The 24504-nt window shown below is 37.0% G+C and overlaps 2 protein-coding genes across 2 annotated transcripts in view; one reads left to right on the top strand and one right to left on the bottom strand.

The window, feature by feature from the left end:
* Nucleotides 1-230: 230 nt before the first annotated feature.
* On the bottom strand, nt 231-17107 carry LOC110465683 (ankyrin repeat and SAM domain-containing protein 3-like). The gene is made up of 13 exons (XM_021521650.1): nt 17022-17107; nt 14554-14748; nt 14017-14212; nt 13444-13565; nt 12578-12659; nt 11472-11604; nt 10101-10268; nt 9601-9738; nt 4896-6100; nt 4090-4238; nt 3430-3571; nt 2277-2428; nt 231-1302 (listed from the first exon to the last, which is right to left on the bottom strand). Exons 2-13 carry the CDS (start codon nt 14736-14738, stop codon nt 996-998), a joined length of 2979 nt encoding a protein of 992 aa, XP_021377325.1. The 5' UTR covers nt 14739-14748; nt 17022-17107; the 3' UTR covers nt 231-995.
* A 165-nt stretch (nt 17108-17272) lies between these two features.
* Nucleotides 17273-24504, top strand: part of LOC110465662 — a 62202-nt gene continuing 54970 nt past the window's right edge. Inside the window, exons 1-4 of the mRNA XM_021521620.1 lie at nt 17273-17623; nt 20936-21120; nt 21966-22224; nt 23374-23799. Coding sequence (XP_021377295.1) covers nt 20938-21120; nt 21966-22224; nt 23374-23799 — 868 coding nt within the window. The 5' untranslated portion in view covers nt 17273-17623; nt 20936-20937. The remainder of the gene's footprint in view (nt 17624-20935; nt 21121-21965; nt 22225-23373; nt 23800-24504) is intronic.

Genomic DNA, 24504 nt, shown 5'->3' with positions numbered 1-24504 from the left:
ATTTACAGAAAATAAAAAAAAATAAAAAATGGATATCGACAGGATGTGTTTACCCTGGAGACCACAGCCAGCAGAGTGAAGTTTAAACATTCTAGACTTGGGGTATATTCGCGTGTCCAGTTGAACCGGTTGAACCTGTAAAGAATACGACAGGTACAGATCTGAACCGAGGCCGACCTCAGGAAAATTTGGCACTATAGATTGAGGGGTCCAGACGTACCTGACCGAAACTAAAATGCTGACTATTGCCAGTTTGCGTTATTCCTTTCTAAAACAATGTCAAGTCACATGTAGTTTTTAAGATAAGTTAAGTAATTTAGTGGACGGATGAAAGAAGGGCATAATATTCTTGATACATTGTTTTTTATTCTCCGAAAGTGTGCATTTTTAGCTCTGCTTATCGTGGAAAATTTCTTCGCCACACGTACCGTTTCAACCGAGATACACGAATGTAGCCCTTATGGCCGATTTCACTGACATTTATTCATATTATGAATGTAAAAATTCTCATATACTTATCATATACCTCATATCACACATGCAACATAAAAATTACACTAGTTCTTAGATTAAGACATCTCCGACAATCTCGATTTGTGTCTGTGTGTAACAATGTAATTTACATATTACAAAATAACTCATAATAATAATACTTTAAACATACTGTAGTATGAAATCTAATTTTTGCACAATTCTTTTTCGAATTCCCATGCCACTTTACACAATAAGAATTCCTAGTCATTAATTTTAGAATTTGTCACTTTTTCCGGATTCCTAAACTTGTAAAATTATGATAATATTATCCAAATGCAAATTGTGCATCAAGCCTGAAAAAATGTGGTGAGAATTTATTTCAAACATTTATTACAGGAACTAAGTGCATTGTGAGAGATGCAGACATCTACTACGGGAAACTAAAACTCTGTGCTGCAAGAATTCCACAAACTCCATATGAAGCTAGCACTAGTATTGTGTGCTTTAGAGATAAACTTTTGCTACGAGAAGCCAGAATCCTGCGTGTGAGAATTAGCCCCCCACGTGAGAAGTCGGTCAGCGTTCATCGTAATCATGGCAAGATATTTCTGCAGGGCCTTAATGTAATGTTCTATCTTCTTTATAGCCAAATCTGCCGAGGAACCTGCCTTGTCATTGGCTGAACCTCTGGTCCTGTCATCCAATGACAAGTCCTCTCTCATTGCACTTGCTAAATCATTCACATTTCTTGCCTCTGATGCTGGTATTGGTTGATTTCTCTTCTCATCCCTCAAATCAGCTTTTATCTTAATCTCTGTGTGAAAATGTCTGGAAAGTAATAAAACAAATATTTGAATCATCCCAAAATAGAAAGAATTGTTTGTTCCGACGGATAAACATTAAACAATCAATATTTTCTATTGAGTAATTCATATTGATTTTCACTACAAAAATTCCACGAGTGCCATGATCATCCAAGCTTTCCTTTGTGACTAAATTACACTCACACTTTTAATACAAACTTATATTAAAGTTACTCACAAAATTACTCGAGTTTCCTGTGTCCATTTTATCCTTATTCAGTTATTGCAGTGAATAAATTAACCTGTTTTACAACATAACTTTCTGTATATATCTGTGATCTTATAGACTTAGTGAATTTTTTGAGTGACCAGATTCACTTGAGTTTCCTGTGATTTGATTAGCTTACCGGAACATAATTTTCTGTGTGACTAGATGTGCTCATTTGAGTTTTCTGAGTCACTAAGTTAACTCAGTTGTAGATTTCTCAGCAACTGAATTAACTCACTTGAGTTTCCTGTGACTAGATTCACTCACTTGAATATTTTTAAAGTCAGTAAAGCAACTCATTAGAGTTTTGTCAGTGACTTAATTAACTTTCTTAAGTTTCTGCGGATTCATTTAAGTTTTCTGAACAACTGCATTTGATTTTTTTGAGCAGCTAGATTTACTCATTCAATTTTCTTAAACCAGATTCATTTGAGTTTTCCGAATAACTCAACTCTGCTCATTTGAGTTTATCAGAGACTAAATTCACTAAATGGAGTTTTCCGAGTAACTCAACTCTGCTCATTTGAGTTTATCAGAGACTAAATTCACTAAATGGAGTTTTCCGAGTAACTCAACTCTTCTCATTTGAGTTTCTCACAGACTAAATTCACTAAATCGAGTTTTCCGAGTAACTCAATTCTACTCATTTGAGTTTCTCAGAGACTAAATTCACTAAATCAAGTTTTCTTATAACAAGTTAATTGAATTTTTCTAAGACTAATGTCACTCACTTTAGTTTTCTTAGTGACTCTTTCATCTCCTCACATTGTTGTCTGGTATCGTAACTGATCTGCTGTATGTCCGTCAGACAACTCTCGGTCACGTTACGGATCCGTTGCTCCTGCAAAACCTGAGCCTTCAGCGTCTCAATTTGCTCAAATGACTGAAAGAAAAAAGCACAATAATTACAGTGAAGAGGCTAAGTGATTCCAAAACATTCACAAATCAGTACCCTTTCACCACTGTAGACCATAATGGACTCATCCAGGTCATTGCATGGGAGAGTCTACTGAAGTGGCCTGGGGCGAAAGGGTTAAAGAAATCTCTAACCATCTATATAATGGTTTGATTTGGTTAAGTATTGTTTAACGTCCTATCAACAGCTATTTAAGGACGGCCTCCCCTGTGTGCAAGATGCATGCGTGTAGTGTATGCGTGTGTGTTTGGGAGGCTGCAATATGTTCGTGTTTGTCTCCTTGTGACAGTGCGGAAATGATGCCGACTTTATAGTGCTACCTCACAGAAACATACTGTCGAAGACACCCAGCAGGACACCCCACCCGGTCACATTATACTGTCACTTCTAAATTGATGAGTGTTATGCAGGAGTAGAAAATACCGTCTTGGCCAGGGGACAGAACCCAAAGCCTTCCTCACAGGGGCGAATGCTCAACTAAAGGCCAAACGTGAGACATTATCAAGGGAGACATCGGGAAAAAGGAAAATTGTTTAGAAAGAAGAGAAGAGATAAGATCCCAAATTTAGTCGCCTCTGATGATCATGCAATGGGGGCAGCAGGTACAATTCTTACGCCCTACCTGCAGGGACCCTATATAATGGTGACACAATAATTGCCTCCCGTTCTTTTTCAGTATTTGATCAACCAACTAATTTCTGATCGTTTAAATTGCTTCTCTCTGTCATAAGTTTTGGACTAATTCTAAAATATTACCTTCAGCTGGAAATACTGCAAATAAATCTTCAAAAATAAACGCGTGCATAAACATTACCTGGTCTACAGTATATTCCTGTAATTTGACCAGTTGCAATTATTTAACACCCTCCTACTATTGGTATACAGTGAAATCAAGTGTAACTGAACACAGAGTAGATGTCTTTCACATTCAACAGGCTTCAGACCAGGGTCTATGTATATACACACACCTTGCGTAGCTGGAGACCCATGTCCTGCATCTCTGTGTCCAGCCGGTCAGCGTAGGCCTGCTCAAGACTGGACTGACATATCGGGCCGCGGTTGTGCCACCGAGCAATGGCGTTGGTCATCTTCTTACGGGGCCCAAACAGTCTACAAAAGGAAACAGATTATTTTGACAATGGATTCATGTGTAAACAATTAAAAGTATATTGCTAATTCAAATTATCTTTGTAAATATTTTGCTATTATGCCAAAGCAAAGAGGAAAAATTCCTTAGCCCTGAACCACTGACTAAAAGAAAGGACAAATCTTATCAGCTGTAGGATATATTTCCAGTTTAAATACGAAACAACACATTTTTCAGGGCGATAATCAGACTTAGGTTGCTTAACAACCCTCTCATGATATACATAGTATTCAGATATGGTTTCAAACACAGGATCCCCATTGAAACCAAACCATGTTTTCCTATAGCAACCAGGCATAGTTTCAACAAAGAATTTTCATAGAAAACCAAAAAACATGATTTCCCCGATAGAAACAGCATGGTTTCTTCAAGAACCACACTGATTTCAATGGTGACCAGATATTCTTCCACAGAAACCTGCAAAGAGACCAATGAAGTTCTACCTTATAGCATAGACGGTAACCAGGTACCAGCGACCTACTTTATTCCAATTTCCTTGAGGTCAGCGTCAGTGAGGGAGAGGAACACCTGTAGGTCCACGTCCTGCTCCTCGAACACAGGAAGGTACCTGGTCAGTCCTAGCTGGTCAAGCAGTCCAGGCAGGTCCTGTGGCTGACCATCAGAGGGAACCTAAAATACATCAAACAGGTTGTTGTGTAACCCTTTCACCCCTAGGTAACTTTAGTAGACTTTACCATGCATTGATAAGGATGAGTCCATTATGGTCTACAATGGTGAAAGGGTTACACCATGACGGGAAATTAAGATTGAAAATCAAATTACATAAAACATTTATTTCATAAATTTTAAATTTAATTTCATAAATTTTAAATTTTAAATATTTCAGTACACATGTCTATAAATTCAAGTTAACATAATTTAGCGGGTCACACATTTTCATTAAGTTCACATTTTTTATTATTTTAATAACTACAATTGTTTGCTATTTTGGCAATAAATCTTTGCTCTGTTGAACAATGTGATGTCACAATGGGACAACAGAGACATGACGTCACAAAATCGGGAACTTACTGATACCGCAATATGGAAATTGTGATGCTGACTTGTGGTTTCTGAGCTAATTCTTGTGATAGGAATGAGAAAATGTTCTTTCATGCCCAGCAGTATTGGGTAGGGAAATTCCACCCTTGGGTATTTTCAAATCGGTTGAAACCCTTGACAAAGTCTTAAAAGGAGGTTCCCTTTCCTACACCCCTGGCCATGAAAGAGTCACATAATCTTACTTGACGAAAGTGAAATCAGATATATTTAACACCAACAACTTACCTTCGGTGGCCCAAAAAACTGCTGATCCTGCAGCAATGCATTATGGGTCATCATTGGATTGGCCGTCATGACAACGTTGGTGACAGTGGGGTGAGAGGACATCACAGAATTGGACGCCCCCATTGCTGGTCCGGGAGGAATGATGGAGGATTGCTGGGTACCAGAGTTCGGAGCCATGGTAGGATTAGGTTGCATTATGGGAGATGGGGACACACCCTGGTTCTGTTGCATCATGGGAGACTGGGGTACCCCTTGGTTTGATGGCATTATGGGAGATTGAGGAATCGCCGTGTTGATGGCGGGAGGTGTTGGGAACAGCTGGTAGCCAATCTGTGGCGCACAAGTGACAGGGTTGGAGCCAAGACCGGAGAACATATTTGGTGGGGGGTAGCTGTTGTCTGTATGAGGGGGGTTGTTGGCAGGCATGACGTCTGCTGTCGTGCGTAGGATGTCATATTCCTGGGGCAGCGACGTGTATCCAAGGTGCTGCTGCTGGTCACTCTGTGGGGACGCACCATTATTGCAGGGCGAAGTGAAACTGGACGACTGCACATTAAAATTGGACGGTTGCGCATTGAAGTTGGACGGCTGTGTATTCAAATTGTGAGGATGAGACTGACTTCCCAAGCCGAAACTGGGCACTTGCGATCGATTATTGGGACTGTTCTGGTGATTTACATTTAAACAAGGCATGGATGACTGAGAATTTGAGCTCATTGTCGCCAATTCTGCTCTTGTTGTGAAGCTTGATGAATGATTATTTGGAACAAATGCAGAAAGCTGGGATGAAGGGAGTGAAACAGGCTTTGGCGCCTCTGTTTTGCTATCACGAGGACCACTGTTGCGTCGACTATTTATCGGCTGTGAGTCCTTTCCGCTGCCTCCCGGAAGGGATGCCTCATCACACGGTATACTAGCACCTTCACTGACCCTGTCGTTATTATGAACTGTCACTAAGTCATTGTTAAAGCTACTGGCGGGCGAGAGTACAGCACCATTGAGACTGTTAGTGCTGCCCTCTAGTGAGGATGTTCCCGATGTCGTGCTGTCCTGTGGCTGACAGTCGTCACTGTCCAGACTACTTTCACGATTTATACCAAGGGCAGCCATTAAACCACCACTGGAGCCGGAACTACTTTTTATAGTGAGTGCTCCGGTCTTGGAGAAAGCATTACCATCCTCTTCATGTTCATCTGCACAAGAATCTACAAAACAGGAAAATAAATTTCACATGGTTATGAGTTTGTTAGAAAATAAATATTCTGTTTGTTTTTTCTTGGTTCATATGTAGGGATGACAACTTTTCTTTAAAGGAGCGGTTTCCAAAATGGCCCCTCCTTTGATTTCAATTTTCTTTTGGTGAGGTGAAGACCTAAACCTTATCATAACAAAAACACCCATAAAATTCAAACTAGTACTTAGTTTTGTTTTTCGTAGAAGCATAAAACTGAAATTCTCAAAAAGCCGAGGGTTTTCCCCAAATGATGAATATTTTCAAGCTAACAATGCACTGAAGGACCATTTATGATGCAACCGAAACTGCAGATCACATACTACAGTATGCATATAAAAATCCCTTTAAAAAAAAAAACTTTTTTCAGATTCTCTTTTGCGCAGATACCTTATGTAGCACTTCGGACAAATACTAATATCTTCATTTGAGCAATCTATGCCACTTTTAGTCAGTATAACCAAAAGCCATTTATATTACGGATTTTTTTTTTACATTTGTGTACCTTTACATTTATGAGATTTTGCGAAGATGCGATGGCAACCTTCACCAATACATTTACTCTTCATTATGAGATGAATATCAACAAATGAGTATGAAATATCCCCTAAAAGCAATGTAAAAACGAAAGTCTGATGATAAAGTGTATAAGAAGTGAAAAGGATATTACATTTGATCTTAAGGTGGCTCCACACTTTCGCAATTAACCAGCAAAATTCGTTGAAACTTTCATATAATGGTTATGCAACTATGTAGAGTTGCTTTTATGAAAATCTAAACATTCCGATAGTTTGGGGACTTTTTTGGAAAAAATACAAAAAAATGAATTTTCGTCAATTTTAATATTTTCCGGGTTTTTTTTGTTTGTGCCATTGTTCGGAACAATAACAACAATAATAAAATGAAAAGAAGCATTTCTAATTAACCCTACAAATATTTTATTTATCGCAAAAAATGTAACACATGTTACACAAAGTGTTTTTTATTGAATTTGTACGGATAAAAGTGATTATCTACAAGCTAAAAGTAAACAGGACACAAAGACCTATACATATAGAATGGGAAATTGAACAAAATATACACAATGGCTTTATAATCAATTTATTTTACATTTTACAATCACTTTGATCCGGGTGAGAGTTATCTTCCTTGTAAAAAATCGGAACTTTTTGCAGAGGGGTGACATTTACACAATGACAGTTGTCTCTGTTTACATATAACAAAAATTATGGAAATAAATCAAAAATATGATATCAAAATTATCAATTTATTGTTCTTTAATGGAACCAAATTACCCTCAGTCATGTACACTTTGGACATCATTCCACAGTCCGCTAACTCACGGTATATTTATAATTACATGTCAGGTACATAAATGACCAGAGGCTATCGCATGGTATGCCGTTCTCACGTGCACTCACACATGCATTTCATAGGTATCTTGATATTTTACAAAACATTATTTTCACAGAGAAAGTAGACTACATTTGTAAACACGATTTAATCGACAGAGCGAAACTCCCTCAACAGCGAAAATCGTAACAACCTCGAGCTTATGAACACGTGTAAGCACGTGATATGCACATGTGAAGTTGGTACGTCCGCATTCTATGCGTTTCCTATATGACCTTCTTGAGGTCGTCTGGTCTCATGTCACTGTCTTCCCGTGAGTCTGTTTATGTCTATGAATTGGAAAGCTTTATTCCTGAAGTACGTGTGATTATACATTTCCCGGTAAAATCTCGATATCGGGTGTTGACATATCATCGAAAGTAGCATCAGATTACTAGGTCCGACCTTATTTAATAAACGAACAACAGTGGTCCGATCGGTTTAACCGTTTAAATGAAAACGGCCCAGGTGTTACTATAATTTGCACTACGATATTGAATGCCCGATACGCAATACGGAAATGACGACACGGTGTACATGCACATTTCGATCAAGATAATTGAGTCCGAGCTGTACTTTTTCCGGAAGTACGTCACTAAAATGGACGCTGATGACGATGTGTGGAGCCACCTTAAAATTGATCGGTAACAAAAACTTGATCAATCACGCAAAGTGATGAAGCATATTTGAATTTGGAATTTGTTGTGACCTAACATGCACTGTAAGGTTTATTGTAGGCTTGTAACGAATTTCATTACCAATTACCTGTTAATCAGGTACATTGCTTTTTGGTGGACGCCAGGGAGGTGTCTTATGCCATCATCCTTTTGGGTACATAGGTACTCCCATAACATGAGATATGATATGATTTTGCCGACTGCGACCTCTCATTTCCGAAGCACTAATTCTTTGATGCAGTTTCCGCCCGAAATCCGGGCGGAACAAAATCGTCTTGAAAAACTCCCGTAAGTGGTTAACAGTTCATGACAACGATGTCTACTCACGGTTTAGATAATATAGATCTCATATATATGTCAGACACAAATATATAGTATATTACGGAATAGAACACTCAAAATACATGTCCATGTCGTTGTAGCACATCTCTGACCTACATTTAAAACATGGCTTCTGGATTAATACAAAATATCAGGGGGGATTTCAAACGGAACGAAATGATACGGAGTTTGTTTGTATTCCGCTTGTGAAACATTACATGTAATCCATTTTTGTATTAACCGGAAAAATCATGGCAAATGCTGTCTGCTTCGCTTCGAATGAGGAAAAACTCATTATTTATGTCTTTGACATGAAATTTTTCTCATATAATCATGGATTTATGGAAAGGAATATTTATTGGACCCTTTTGACCATTTAAATGTATGTAAACACGATATACTCTTTCTTAATCCGAACTTTGAAAATGTGATAGTCAGCATCGGGAAAATCAGCTATGGGCAGTTAGAGGTTACGCGGCGCCTGTCAAAAGTTTTTCGCCGTGTAAAACCTCTAACATTGTTGGAGTAGGTACATAGGATACTTTGTTGTGCGAAATGAATACTTTCCACCACTTTTTTTTGACTGAATGTTTGCATACATATTTGAAATAACACCACTTCTCCATACTATGAAATTTTTGGTATACAAGAATAATAAGTATGAAAAATCCTATATTTTACATTAAAATTTTCACAAAATGTTTGATCAAACTCACATTCTGGATGATAAATGTATTTTTAAAGCGCTATATCAAAGAAAATGTTCTTTCCTAAGTATTAAGTATGACGATGCAAAAAATACTTTTTTTTTTTCCAGACAAATACTTTCAGGCTGACATTCCATTTTTCGACCCCTATGCTGTACCTTTGCCCATTTACTGTATGTACTGACCTTTGCCCCCTATAATGTAGGCATTGACTTTTCCCCCTTTTCAGCAGATACTGATCTTCAACGCAGTAATGTAGGTACTGACCTTTGCTCCTGTACTGTAAGTATTGACCTTTAGGTCTTTTAGTGTAGGCACTGACCTTTGCCCCTGTACTGTAAGTATTGACCTTTAGGTCTTTTAGTGTAGGCACTGACCTTTGCCCCCTGAGCTGTCGAGAGCACTGTTGTAATCCTGTTGGTTAATTGGTGAGGTGACGTCACGAAAGGACAGCTTTGGCGCGTCACTTGGGTCAGTCTCATTCTGCTTGAAACTCAGATATCCTTTTGGCACTTCTGTAACAGACAAGACAAGCAGACATGAACACTGTTCTGCCATTGCGTAATAAAACAATCTACATTCAAGTTACCACGGAGATATCCAGTGATGTTTTATAATGTACATATTTTACATTCACTTTTTCTTTTTCCTTTTCATTTTAATATTCCTCAACATATTGTGCGTATTAATTACAATTTGTTCAAGGGGAAAAACTTTCTTGAACCCATTAAGTTATGAACCCATTTGTTTGCAAGTTAATGAACTAACATCGCTGACAGTTATCTCCCTTACCCTACTACTGCATGAGTTCAGTCTACCACAATAAATTGAGTTGTCTCCTATTTCCTATTGTGTGAATTATCTCCCCTATACGTACTTGGGTGTGAGTTTTCTGCGCTGCCTGGATGAGATCGGTCAATAAGTCGTGCGATGGCGTCGGGTCCGTCTCGAATACTGGGGCCTCCTTTTCCCTTGCCCCGACGTACTTGCTGTGTACGACGCGTAGGAAAAGACTCATCTGATGAACTAAGGTCGGCATCAAGACCTAGCAGGGATAAAGGTCAGAATAAGTACCAAGTAAACTGATCTCAGACGTAAAATGTAAGTCAGCTAATTGTGTTTTGTGGAAAAATTATCTGTCTCGCCTTTTCAGCAGTCTCATTTATCAAAAGTTATAGACTGGACAAGAATATTCTGGAAAATTTGCAATCATTTGACTTTCGACCAAGAAGTGTAAATTACAGCATCTTAATTACATGCAATGCACTACACACCTGCAAGTACGGTTCAAGTTTCACGAAAAAATACTTTTTGATGGCCTAGAAAAGAATATACTAGAAATACAACCAGCACTATTTCTTCCTTCATTTCAGGAAACATGATTACATTATATTTCTAATTTTTCTACCCTCCATTTGAAATGACAACTCATATTATTTCTATACAGAGTGATCTCTCTAAGCCGGTGAATATGGACTTTGGTTACCATGGTAACACAGTTAAGAGTCCTAACAAGGAATCCTGATGTCAAGGCACATGATTGGCCGACAGACATGGTTAACTCTATACAGCTGTACAGGTTCTGCTAAGTCTATTGACTACAAGGGTGGCTAAAACAATTAATAATTAACAATTAACAATATAATTAGGATCTGACTATAGGAATGTTTACATTTCCTCTGCTGTCAGCTCTGTTATATAAATAAAGTTTGGTTGATATTATTGGTAAAAACATAATTTATGATGTTAGGCAATAGGTCTATGAGATTTGGATATCTTAGTGACCAACTGAAATTTGGATAGACCAGATCTAGACCAGGAAAAGTTAATTTTTATATATTTAGTGTTCAATAACATGAAACAAAAAGAAATTTTGTGCAATAATAAAGCAAGGCAAGTAATTTCACAGAAAATATTTTGTCTCACTTCAGTGTACGATATTTACCACTGAATCATATACATCTAAGGAACTGACTTCATAGACAACAAGAGTTGTTCAACCCAGTTATCTGATGCTGCTTTCAGGCGAGCCTTGACAAGGCCATGCAAGGCCTGCATAAACATTTGCAGGTTCGCCAGGAGCTGTACCCAAAAATGTTACATTTAAAAACAGACGAACTGGTTGAACCAGATTCGCAAAAAGGACTTTGTTCAAAGACGTAAATGATTCACAAAGACCGATAGTGTTTTTTTAGCTGTGATTGTCTACGGTTAAGTTCGAACACAACCAAACCTGACTCCTTCGTACCTGCTTCTGCTCGTAGACAGGTGATGGGCATACTGTGGTTGTCGATGAGGCTCACGATTTTTATGTGACCGTAGATGAGTGCCAGGGAGCGTGCCGTGTCATTGTTATGTGCCTTGCTGTTAACTGTCACACCCTACAACACGCAACCGGAATTAAATGTTACGAGTTATTAGTGCAATACCAGGAAGTCGAAGGTGAGATGCACTACATTGGAGCCAGCGACTGATGAAACTATTCCAAAACCATACTTTCATAACTTTGTCTTGGTGGTACCATGTGTTATAATATTCATCTTTAAGTCACTTAATTATGAATATATAATTAATTATAAAAAAAAATACAGAATCACAGTACTCAGTAAAGAGTACATGTCACTACATGCTATTTTTCTGTTGTGTCTAATTCAGAAACATAGTTATTTGTAGTATTTTAACTTGGGTTTATGCTGTTTTGCATCCATTTAGCAAAATTGCTTATGTCACAGACAAAAATTGACATACATTTTTTTTGGAGATGGAGACAAAATTAGGGAGGGGGCTTACTGTAATTGCAGGCACCCACCTTTGTCAAAGTGGGGATGGGGCTTATTTGCGAGAGGGGGCTTATTTGCGGTAAAATCAGTAAGTGGTATTTTCATTTTGTTAATGTTTCATTCATTCACGAAGGTTTCGTAAGTTTTAAATCCTGGAGCTGTTGCTTACATTTTTAGTAACATGTATGAGAGATTGTAACGGTTTATAAAGCAATATACTATATCACATTTTAGTCCAGTTTACATTAATTTTTATATTATTCAGACAATAGTTCATTTGTTAAAAATAAAAGAGTAAATCAAGAGTGAACTCGAGAGAACTCCCTTTATTTGGAAATTTTGAACATTTTTTTCTAGTTTACATGCAATTTTCTGTTACAAATGTCTGTTGTCTGTAAATGGGTCAGTCTCACCCACCTGTTTAATTGGACATTATTGATATTAATGGATATTTATCAGTGGGTTTTTGTCAGAAAATTATAAGAATAGAATCCGGTTTTGTTTTTACATTTTTACACTATTATCCTTTTTGTATTTGTACACAAGGTTTCGACGCCCAGAGAGGAGTACTTACATGTTGAAGGAATATCTGGACAATGATTTCGTGTCCCTCCGCGGCTGCCTCCATGAAGGGAGTGATCCCCATACTAGGCTCTCTATGGAGGAAACGAAAAAGGATTCTCGTTAAATTGTAATTAAACTTTTTCCACTTTTTGTTTCTTTTCTTTATTTGCTGAACTTATGGCAATTAAACTAGATACAAGTGGAAAGGCACATTGACGAACAATGCTTTTTGTCCACTGTTCTATTTGATAACAGATAATTATTTCTCCCAACTCATACAGGGATGTCGCACATGTTAATCTGAGCTAGATTTTATTTTATTTTGTACTATCTTTCTAGATGCACCTTCACATTTTGCAGAATTTTCACAAAAAGATTTATCTGCATTATGAGGATTCTATTTTGTTGCGATATGTATATTGTTTTGATGTTGTTAGATTCCTAATGTTATAGAAACTAGAAAATGTCTGTAAGACATAAATGCCCCCGCTCATGGATTCTGATTTGTTTTTGTACTGTTTATAGTCTCTTGTTTTCTCTCCCTCTTCATCTTCTGAAGTGTTGGGTGTGTATACCGACAACTCTAGATCTAAGTCGTTGCTTAATGCAAAATCTTCCTAAGCCTAAGCATCCCCATAGCTGTTTGTTACAAATGTATAGATATATTTTAGGCACCCATGTTCTACATTTGGCTACTGAAACCTCCTTGTATCGCCAACCACGTTAAACAGCCAAAATTGTTGAGGGATAAAAGTTTTGTGGCAGTATAACAGGGGATTACTGTAGGTTAATTTTCTAATGTTAACAAACATGTTCCTCGAAGGAGGCTGTATGATCAAACAGACCTGACACATCGACACTCAGTGTGGTACTTACACAGCGTTGATGTCGGCGCCCTGTTCCAGTAGTGTTTGTACCATGTTCTGGTGTCCGGCATACGTAGCGTGGAATAAAGCGGTCCAACCTTTCTGGTCGCGGGCCTCTAGTTCTGCTCCTTGCTTTAAACATTGAAAAAAAGTCAAACACATTTAACCAATTAATTCTTCTTCACCATTTTTTTTAATTTTTTTTTGGTTTGGAAATATTTGTGTCCTTTTGTGGTGAGGAAATTAGTGCAACAATATCCAAAAGCAAATCTGCCTTTTATAGATGATATATGTAGATGATATATGTAAACTAGATCATGGATAAATATATTTCAGAACCATTGGTGTGAATGCCAGTGTGAAAATTTCCACTGCACACCACGAACAGTTTTAACTGTCAAAACATTTCCACACTTGAGAATTCCAATTTTAGTTTGTTTTGTGTGCCTTACTCTATTTGCAATTTCAACTGTATATTCTTCATCAGATTAGGAAAAGGCCTACAACTCATTAGGGATACCTTGAACAGGGTCAAATCCTAAAATAATTTATACTGAGAGGGATGTGTCTGGTCGCTACTCACCTGACAGATAAAGTAACCCACGCTCTCGTTACCACAGCTGGACGCCAGCATTAGGGGCGTCTGACCCTTGCTGTTTTTGATGTTGACGGACACGTTGGCATCCAGCAGCAGATTGACAATGTTGTCGTGGCCGATGTAACAGGCATACATGAGTGGTGTCCATCCTCCGCGGTTCTTCTTGTTCAGGTCAACCTTCCTGTAACAACGATAGGAGGTTGTGTTAGTTCAAATATTTAATAAAAACCCATGAAATTATGTTTGTCCAATAGCAATAAGCATAAAAGGGGGGAAAAGAACATATTTATTATAATATAATTTTGGGAGAAAACAATTCCCAAAATTCCAAATGGTGAGACGACTGAATTATATCTTGAAGAATTTTTTAAAAGGGATTTTTGTTTTTACATCCTTAACCTCTTCACCATTGTAGACCACATTGGACTCATCCAGATCAATGTATGGGAGAGACTACTAAAGTTGCATAGGGGTGAAAGGGTTAATTGTAATACAAAGTCCTCAGATCAGCTGTATCTTTACCTTTGGATAAACGACCGTACACAGTCATAGTGGCCAATGCTACTGGCTGTGTGGAGGTCAAGGGGTATGGGGTCAAAGGTCTCCTTCACATTCCAACCCTTCCACACAGACAGACTCTTGTCGAGAAGTTCGTTTTCTGAGGATTCGTCCGAGGCTTCATACTGGGCGTCCACCTCACTGGCCATGGCTGCCGACCTAGTAATAAAAGATGATATATAGACGCTGCTTATACACTTCACCACCCACTGTTCATGTACGCAGTGACAAAGAGATATTTATTATGCGAGCTGTTAGAAATACTGACTCATAACAAGTATAAAACGATAATCATAAAATAGATTCAATCACAACAGGCAAAGGAGCAATAAGTTGTTCTTGTAGTTTATTAGAAATTTCGCCTGGTTTTGCCCCTACAATGAGCTTCTTCAGGGCAGAATTATAGGATATTTCTACCCCTGAAGTACTAAATAATGTGGGCACATACAATTGTTCTACATGGTATAAAACGATATTTCTTCCCCATTCAGACTCATTGGATAAACCTGATAGGAGTTTGAAAACGTTTTTGCATTGGTTACCCACTAGTGGATAACACCCTTGAAGATATTTCAATGACCAATCTTTTAATTATGACGTCGAGTAACAATGCTGTGCGACGTCATCTTCCATTGTACACGTGACGTCATAGTTCATGGCAACTGTTTGCCCAATCAGAAACAAGAATAACGATTGCCAAGAGGAACATATTCCGTCTTTGCATATTGCAGAGTTATCTTCTCTTGGGAGCAGGTATTGATTGTTACGTCACTTGTTTGTGAGAGTAACGTCATCAATTTTTGATAAACGACGTAATTTTCTCACACAAACCAGTGACGTAACAATCAATACCTGCTCCCAAGAGAAGATAACTCTGCAATACGCAAAGACGGAATATGGCTTTCTAGATACAATATCTGGATGTTGAGGTTGAAAAATGTCCCTAAAATTGAGATTATTGATCAGCTTCACCTTGCGTCTTTATACAATTTGAAAATCATCTAACAGATAACAATGATAACCAACCATCACTTATTGGTGAATAAACCACTAAAACAACACCCAAATACAGTGGTGTACTTATAGTTGCCAGAGTTAATAAACCAAATATATATATATCTGAATTTACAGATGCTGCATTTAGTTTCAAGTTTAAACAAATAATTTGACAGTTTCACTATAAGGAGGAAATGTTAGAAATGTTTAATTGAAAGAGTCAGTGCTGGACTACAAAGTTCACAGACATGATGTAACAGATGTTACCCGGTACATGCTTTTCTTCTGTTCATTTTTAATTTCCAGGCTCTAAAACTGGGGTACAGACATTTTGGTAAATGTATTGTGGTAGCGACCTGATTTGTTTAAGTTATTTAGCTAGCCTATTTTACCATTGGAGTTCAGGAAAGAACAGCCACCTTTGAGCTACTGGCGATTTGGCGTTAATAACCGTGTGCAGGCAACACCCCCTGCTAGACATCCTCCACAGGGTGCTGTACATGTGAGAGTTTGGGGAATTGGGAATGCACAGTTGCTCATGTGTTCATGATCACAGTCTGGTTCTGTTTCAGACCCGACATCAAAAAGGTAGAATTGTTATGGCTCCGGGTTCCAATTGATCCAGTGCATGACTCTATAGGTAACTTAAGATTTATATCTAGGGTTGAACAAGAAAGTCAGTCACTTAAGTCATTTACCATGTCAATGTAAAAACAACTTGTTCTTAAACTCTTGGCACTCGGATTGCTTTTGTGTTTTGTTGAGATAGTTTAACATGAATTTCAAACTTTAATTTTTTTTCCTCTTTAAGAAAAAGTTCTGAAACTTCCTGTCTGTAAGGTTCTGTTACTGACACGTACATGTACTGAAACATCTATAATTCCTAAAAGGATATTGATTGGCACATGGTTTAATGGTTAGAATTATGTTTTGACAATTTCTTGAGGCTCATGTCAGTTTCAACACCTGTTTATAAATAGTGTCAAGTCGAGCTGCATGATTGCCAGTGGGTGAAAAGAAATGATTCTAGACCTTTAGCTGTTCAGGGTAACGGTGACAGCATCCACAATATAGATCTTCAGTAAGCACTTTTATCTGTAACAAGTGAGTGTCACTGCAGGGGAAGAACTTCAGAATGAGTCTCACCTCTATCAGTATGGACATTTATTTACCATTTTAATGAACATTTCGTAATTTCTTTCATAATGTCATCATTTACTTTATAATGAAGACTTTCAAAATTGTCAAGTAGATTTCCAATTCACTTGAACTGACACATAAAACAGACACAGGACCATTTTTTTCAGTTTCAGATTCAGAACCATGGCCTACAATTCTTATTGCAAAAATGGGCATCCATTTTGTGCTAATGACTAGTGTTGACATTCTATTATCATCCAGGTCCGTAATAGTTTACAAAACGTAGCAATACTTACCGACAAAAATCATGTCATTTCGTTAAATTAAGGTGATCATCTTGGCATCTTTTTCTCCAGCCTATTTTTCAACTTTACTATTCGGAATAATAATAAAAGGTAAATCCTCAAAGTCATCAAAACGCACTAATTAAGATGAACAAAGTCGTGTCTGACTGAAGCGTTTAGGTGACTCTTAACTAACTGTAACTACATTATATATGTAAAAGTCAGAGGATACTCGAAAATTTCTCGTGAGAGCCGCACATCCGGGCACTTGGCATGGCCGAAATGTTTTTGTCGGATTATTCTGGAGAGTGAAAAAAGACATACACTGCATTTCTCTCAAACGATTTTGACTTACAGACATTCTCTTCACATTCGGGGACACAATTTTCTTGCAGGATAGGACACGAACAAATAATATCGTCGTTTGATTCATGGAAAAATTAAGGTGGCGTTCAGAACGCAGATGACTTGAAAAGTGATGAGGGAAAGTTGCGATAGTTGACATAATTACCATGGAAGCCGAACCGGGAATGTCGAAGTGATTACTCGGTTAATTTCATTGAATGACCACAGTGTTCATTGTGACAGCAGTTGCTGGTTGATTGGTAATTAAGGTAAGGTTTTATGTAAGCTTGAAGTAAATTATATTGAAATAATTATGCTCAGTGCTGTCGAATACCGAAAAGTCGTGAACTCGCCTTGTTGGAACATGCACGAATCCACCGGCGAGTAAAACACAAACGTCCTTGAATCTGTTAACGTATTTTTATATTTTAGATAGATATGGACATATTGTATGCAAATATTTACTTTATGGTGTGTTTTATTACCTTAAATGTATACAAAAGTTTATATTTCACGTGGTTTCGACAAGACACCTAACTTTTACGAGTTACTTCCCTTAGATCACTGTTTTCCACCTGTCAAACACTTCGTCCAGGTGTAAGTAATAAAATATAAACAATATTCCAGTTACTTGGTTCCTAGATTAAACATTCATTGAATTTTATCTTGCATATATGATATAATATGAAGTAAAGCTGTTTTAATTACATCTAATACCTGTTTTATTTTAGTGATTTTCGTGAATTAATTAAGATCATCAATCATTCGATAGTAATTCCAACCTATATAATCAATATTAATATTAGCATTTTCAATCCTAAAGGTTGCTCCAAATTTGTAGTTGTTCCATGAAACAGAATTGCACATTGATAGTTAGGTTACAAGCCTGATAATTATCCTTTTTTAAACAGTATTAATTAGCCAATCTTTTCAAGAACTGCAAAAGTTTTGCAAAAAAAACATATATATATATATAATTATATATAAATTATATTCATATTAAACCATTTCAGAACTTTTTTGAATGCGACATGACTTAATACCCTAAATGTATACATAGAAAAGATGATTAATATAAAATTGTAGTTTTTACGGACATTGAATAAGGTAACAGAGCTATTTGTTATGGACAATCATAATGATGTTTTCATAACTCTGATCATGACCTTTTATGGAAGCAGGAAAGTTTTAATTTCTTATTTGTGATGTTGTCAAACGGTATCATATATAGCACAACTACATAATAAAAGGCAGACCTGTATAATCCTGGAGGGGCCATGGCCATTGACCCCCTCAAAACTGAAATTAACCCTCCATATTCCAATCTTCTTTTTATTTTACATAGAACGGCCCGTCCTAATAATGATATTGACTAAAAACTGCTGAAAATGGTCCACTGCTCTCAAATTCCCTGATTTTCCCTGAAAAGGAAAAATATATATATATGTATATATGCTATTTCACTATGCAACTTTTCGTAAAAAAAAAAAAATCTATGCATGCTCATAATTCTACTTGTTCACCCAAAGTTCCAGATATTCACATTGGACTATAAATGTACTGCCCCAAAAATTGATTTTGTTGTATCAGGTATTTCTTGGTGCTGCCAGCTATACTACTGATCTTACTGGCAGATAGCCCAAAATAAATCAATGTACATATGAAGTATACCCTTCATGTTAGCTATTTATAGATCGCCTTGACATCGATCGTTACATGTAAAGCTGCATGACTTTTCACAAATTCTGGTTAGAACTGTATGTACCGAGACAATCATTAAATTTTTTGACAATTTGTAAACACTCAGTGTTAATAAAAATAGTATTTTCTACACAATATCCCAGCATTTCCAGTTTCATTTTAGCAGTACATATATGTATATTTGAAAAAAAAACCACCAAAAAACAGGCATGTGACATTTGCATGCTTACAGTATTTGTTTGAACACAATGAAGTGATATATATAATTCATATTATATTGTATGATCTATTTCATGAAAAGCTACTTAGAAAAAAGCATGTTTGTATCTGTTTGAATTCAGGTACTAGAAAGCTAGAAGAAAAAAAAATTCCAAAAATAATCAATCTATTTAGAGGTCTTATTTTAAAAAAAAAAAAAGGAGAAAAAAAACACTTTCAAAAGCTTTAATTTTTCTCAACATAAAATAAAGTTCCTAATTAAAACAAAAATTGAATGTATTTGTATATATAGCATAAAAAAGAATGCTTGCAGTTGTACGTGTTTCAACTATTAGGAGTACTTTATATATATATATATATATAAGATAGGAATTGGTGTTTTTTTCAAATAGATTTTCCCAAGATTAAGTTAGGGTCAGCAGAAAAAATGGGGTTGCATGGTATATATATTAGAACTACAAGACAGTAGTCTTATTTTACTTCCAACTTGTTACAAAATACTAGCCACTTAAATCCAACAGACTCAGTTAGGAAGAATTTCTCATTTTAGCTTATTCGGTAGCGTTTAAGACTAATGATCAGCCAAAGGTCCTGGGATCAACTCCGAGTGGTCGGTTGTCACTGCATTCAAAAATGATGAATTCTGTTCTGTTACATTCGTGTTCAAGCATGCAGGGACATGGGAAATATTTACAAAAATACTGAGCAAAGCATCACAAGAATTTCTATGACCCCTGGAAAACTTGAGACCAATTTTTGTCCTGGAGGGGCAGTAAAAATGATGTCACGCAGCTGGTACAAAATACTAGCCACTTCTTTCTTACTCGGCTAGGGACAATTTCTCGTCAGGTTGATTATTTGTTGCACAGCGTATACGTCAGACTAGTAAACCAGAGGTCCAAGGTTTGATCCCTAGCGGAGGCATCGAAAAATACTTCCCTTTGTGACATATTATGCCAATATTGACTTCATGTTATATTCTGAGAGTAAGGTGTTAAATCTTCTGCTACTTATCAGGGTTTGACACTGACTTTTTTTGCTTGTTAGTCCACTGGACTAGTTGAATAGATTAGTTAATAGTCCTTCGTCAAGTAACTAGTCCCAGATTTCCTGATAAGAAAACATCGCGATCTACAGCACGTAATGTTCATCAAAAATAATCGACTGTATTGGATAAAATAATTACTACCTTTAAAATATGGTAAAGCTTTAGAAAAAAAATGACAATCATCATACAATAAATCTTATTTTAAGCTGTTTTCGAAATTTTAAAATGAAATATTTTTATTTTATAATAATATTATTCACAAGTCCAATTTAAAGGACCAGTTAGGTTAGGTGATTCACTAGTCCTTGATGAAATATTCCGTCTTTGCGTATTACAGAGTTATCTTCTCTTGGGAGCAGGTATTGATTGTTACGTCACTTGTTTGTGAGGGTAACGGCATCAATTTTTGAGAAAACGACGTAATTTTCTCACACAAACCAATGACGTAACAATCAATCCCTGCTCCAAAGAGAAGATAACTCTGCAATACGCAAAGACGGAATACTAGTTCAGGACCATCGGCCTAGTGTTTGTGTCGACCCCTGCTTATGATGATAAAAATAGTAAGATATACCTGGTATTATAATCACATTACCTTACTTTCATCTGGCAGACATGGATGACCCGATTACCATGGATTCGAGTGACGAAGGCAGTGACAACGAGGGAGTGAATGTGGCCGGGAGGAACAACAGCGCCCTCTGTCTGGCCGGAAAGTCACTACTCAAACCCAAACTAGACTCCATCTTTGCTGAGGTGGAGAAAAACCTGCCGTCCATTGATTTTGACTTGTCAGATGTAAGTTAATATGATTATTAGGGGATATTAAATGACGGTACATGTATATGTACAGTATTATAAAAATCTTACAATGGATGGTTCTTTTTAGGAAGAATTTACTGAAAACCTAATACAATATTAGTTTATTCCATAAGAAAGCATTATTGGAACTAAGGAAAAATCTTCAGTTAAGGAAATTTTCATTAAATTCAGCACTTGAGTTTTTTTCCTTTTTAAGATCTTCGATCAGGAATTCCTATAATCTATGGAATATATATAAAACTATGAGGCCAAAGATGATACATGTGTAGCGGAACTATAAACTGGGTCAATCGTCGGTGACCAGGTAGCTCGATTTGTTAAGCCTCCGTCAGAGTTTAGAGGGTCCCCGTGACGTGGTTCAAACTCCAGTCTGGCTGTTCACATTTCAGCTTCTGTAACATTTGGTGCCTGTGGTCAACTCTTGCTGAAAGCTAGGTGAAAGTTCAACATGGGGATACCCAAATCTTGCTTTTAAATAGCTGTGTCTTCGGGGGCGAAGAATGTAGCAGATCTGGACTGGGTCGATTGTCAGCGACCAGATATATAGCTCAATTGCAATTGGTAGAGCATCTGTCAATTAAGAGTTTGGAGGGTTCTGGATTTGAACCCCGGTTTGACTATGTATTTTCCGCTTCTGTAACACATGCAAAGGTGCATGTATGCGTCTTCTGTCATTAAGCTATATAGCTACTTTTGACAAAGTTGTTTTGAGATATAAAATGTTATCATATCGTGTACAGATAATACAGTGCTTTAAAGGGAGTGCTTCAATGATCACAAGCTCACAAAATCAATTGATGTCATCTATTTTGCTTTTGTAGGTAAGCTCAGACAGTGAAGAACCTGTGATTTTCCAGCGACATTTGATGAAAACGTATCTAGATGATGACGACAAGGATTTTGACACGAGCCTCAATGAGGAGTCCTTGTCGGAGCTTTTTCACGCCTCCCGTGACAATTTCTCCTACAACTCCACCACACAGGCAGACAGTGATGTTGGTAACTCTGCGTCACAACCTATATACGACAATGATCTTGCACTCAAGATGCAGAAATCAAACAAAGCAACAGCTTCTACAGGTAAACACTGGTAGAGGCGTCATGATTCACTGTGATGCACTTGTACCGCGATTATCTATGTTCAATTCGATTCACGATATATTTTTCCGGATTTTCGATACGTCACGATCTGAATATTAGTGTATGCCGCTTCAGCAGAAACGTCTGTTAGACGTTCAATTTCATTGGCTGAACTATAAACCCTCAGCCAATCGTCTGTGAGGATACAAATTTTACAAAGTATTCATAAAAAAACGGCGGACTGCGGTAAGGAAATGAAAATTTGTGATGCTCCGGCAAGCTTCAATTCAAAAGTGTGGAAATAGTTTGGTTCCCGTGTATCAACGGCTTATATATCTCATTTTGTTTATATCTTAAAATAAAAGTGTATTGAATCGAAATAATTGAATCGTGGTACAAATGTCCAGATACGTATCAAATCGTGGGTAAAGTGTATCGTGACAGCTCTAAACACTGGGTCTAAACATCATAGGAGCATAAGTACCCCTCTACCGAAGTTTAATAAAAGACTGGCCAGTATTGCTTTGAAATCTGAGATAAAATTTCAAATTTTAATTCTGTTAGAAATGAAGACTTCTCTTGTGAATTCACAAGAGAAGTCTTCGTTTCTAACAAAATTCAAATTTGAAATTTTATTTCTTGGATCAAAATGAAGTTTTAATGGGAATAAATAAAAAAGAACCATCCGTGTATGATAAAAAACATATGATCAGTTATCAAGTACGTTAAACTTGTTTATATTGGAAAAAACATGTCTAAAATGTATTGAACAATTATTTATGATTGACTTGTCATGAAATTCTGTGACTGATTTGATGTGTTATAGTTTACTGGAAGTTCCTGCCAGTGTTTAACTACTATTCTGTATCAAAACACTCATGTTTGCTATTTTGCTTTTTGAATGCGTTTTAGGAATTTCTGCATAATTGTGTATACAAATCTGTTAATCAGAATGCTGACTCAAAAAATTTCAAATTTATTTTAACCCTAAATTCACCCCTATGTAACTTAAGTAGACTCTACCATGCACTGATATGGATGAGTCCCATTATGGTTTACAGTGGTGAAAATTTAAAAATACTGTTTCTCAGAATATCTATATAGAAATATCTACCAATTTAATATCAATTGTTGCTCGTGTGTTCCTAGGTACAGGGGTCGCGAGCTGGACGGAGGTCGTAATAGAAGCAAGGGAAGACCCAAACAGCTTTACGGAACGTCCCCAAGTAAAACTGCAAAATTGGCTGGAAGAACTGGATGACACTGTTCCAGATTTCTCAAATGCTTTTAGCATGATGGAGAGCGAAATGATGCGTAGGGTGGAAAGTCAGGAAAATCTGTTTGACACCGATTCTCTCGAGGAAAAGAACGATAATAAAAACATTGAAAAACACGAAAAGGAATCAAATGAGGATAGTGTTAAAAAGACAATGAACAACAGATCGGGTGATCCTAAGATAGATAGATATCTGCAGCAGGAGATTCGCCGGGACCAGGAGCGAGAAATCGTGTCCAGTTTGGTATCGTCTCAGCCCCTCAAACTCAGTATGGGAACCCTAGGCAGTCTGGATATCGGTTTGTAAACTTTGTAACTCCATACACATTTAAACCTGTAGATGTTTACTTCAGAATATTTAAGTAAAGCCGTTGTGGCCAATTGGTTAAAGTGTCTAACATTCTGCTACTACTAGCCCTCCACCACTGGGTCGTGGGTTTGAGGCCTGAATGGGGCAGTTGTCAGGTACTGGCCACAGGTCGGTGGTTTTGCCCCTGGTATTCAGTCTTTCCTCCTCCTCCTCCTCCAAAACCTGGCACGTCCTTAAATGACCATAGCTGTTAACAGGAGGAAGTAAAACACATACAAACCAAACAAACCAAATGTACATGTTTTTCTGGGGTTGTAAGCCCATAGGTAAATTTTGAAAAAAAAAGTTAACTAGCTTGACATATATCTTCATGAAAAAATAAATAATGAAAATTTCCTCTATCCTCCACATAAGAGCCTCACAGTTGTGCTAGTGGAATGGGACATCCCTTTAGTTACATCTTTTATTTATCTGGAAGGTTTTTTTTATACGTCCAAGATTATGAAATTTAAAAACTATTTTATCTATGTTCATATTCTACCTGACAATTGTTGTGTAATAAATGCAATAGAAAAAATGGCCTGTAACTTAAATTAATGACTCCCTTGAGTTATTTTGCCTCTGCCAGCATGGTACATTTCATTAAATTATATTTTCAAAAATTTAGGAGAAAACTGGTTTCATTTATGAAATT

This window comes from Mizuhopecten yessoensis, unplaced genomic scaffold (genome assembly GCF_002113885.1).
Source record: "Mizuhopecten yessoensis strain PY_sf001 unplaced genomic scaffold, ASM211388v2 scaffold11097, whole genome shotgun sequence".
NCBI lineage: Eukaryota > Metazoa > Mollusca > Bivalvia > Pectinida > Pectinidae > Mizuhopecten > Mizuhopecten yessoensis.
Note: the sequence above shows the minus strand (reverse complement) of the source record. Positions and strands in the feature narration are given on the sequence as shown.

Excerpts from the sequence above, each read along its gene's own strand:
- LOC110465683 (XM_021521650.1), bottom strand. The coding sequence starts at position 14,738 with ATGGCCAGTGAGGTGGACGCCCAGTATGAAGCCTCGGACGAATCCTCA. Across the intron at positions 12,660-13,443 it reads GGCGCCGACATCAACGCTGT|AGAGCCTAGTATGGGGATCA; the intron begins GTAAGTACCACA and ends TTTCCTCCATAG. Across the intron at positions 2,429-3,429 it reads TGGGTCTCCAGCTACGCAAG|TCATTTGAGCAAATTGAGAC; the intron begins GTGTGTGTATAT and ends TTTTTCTTTCAG.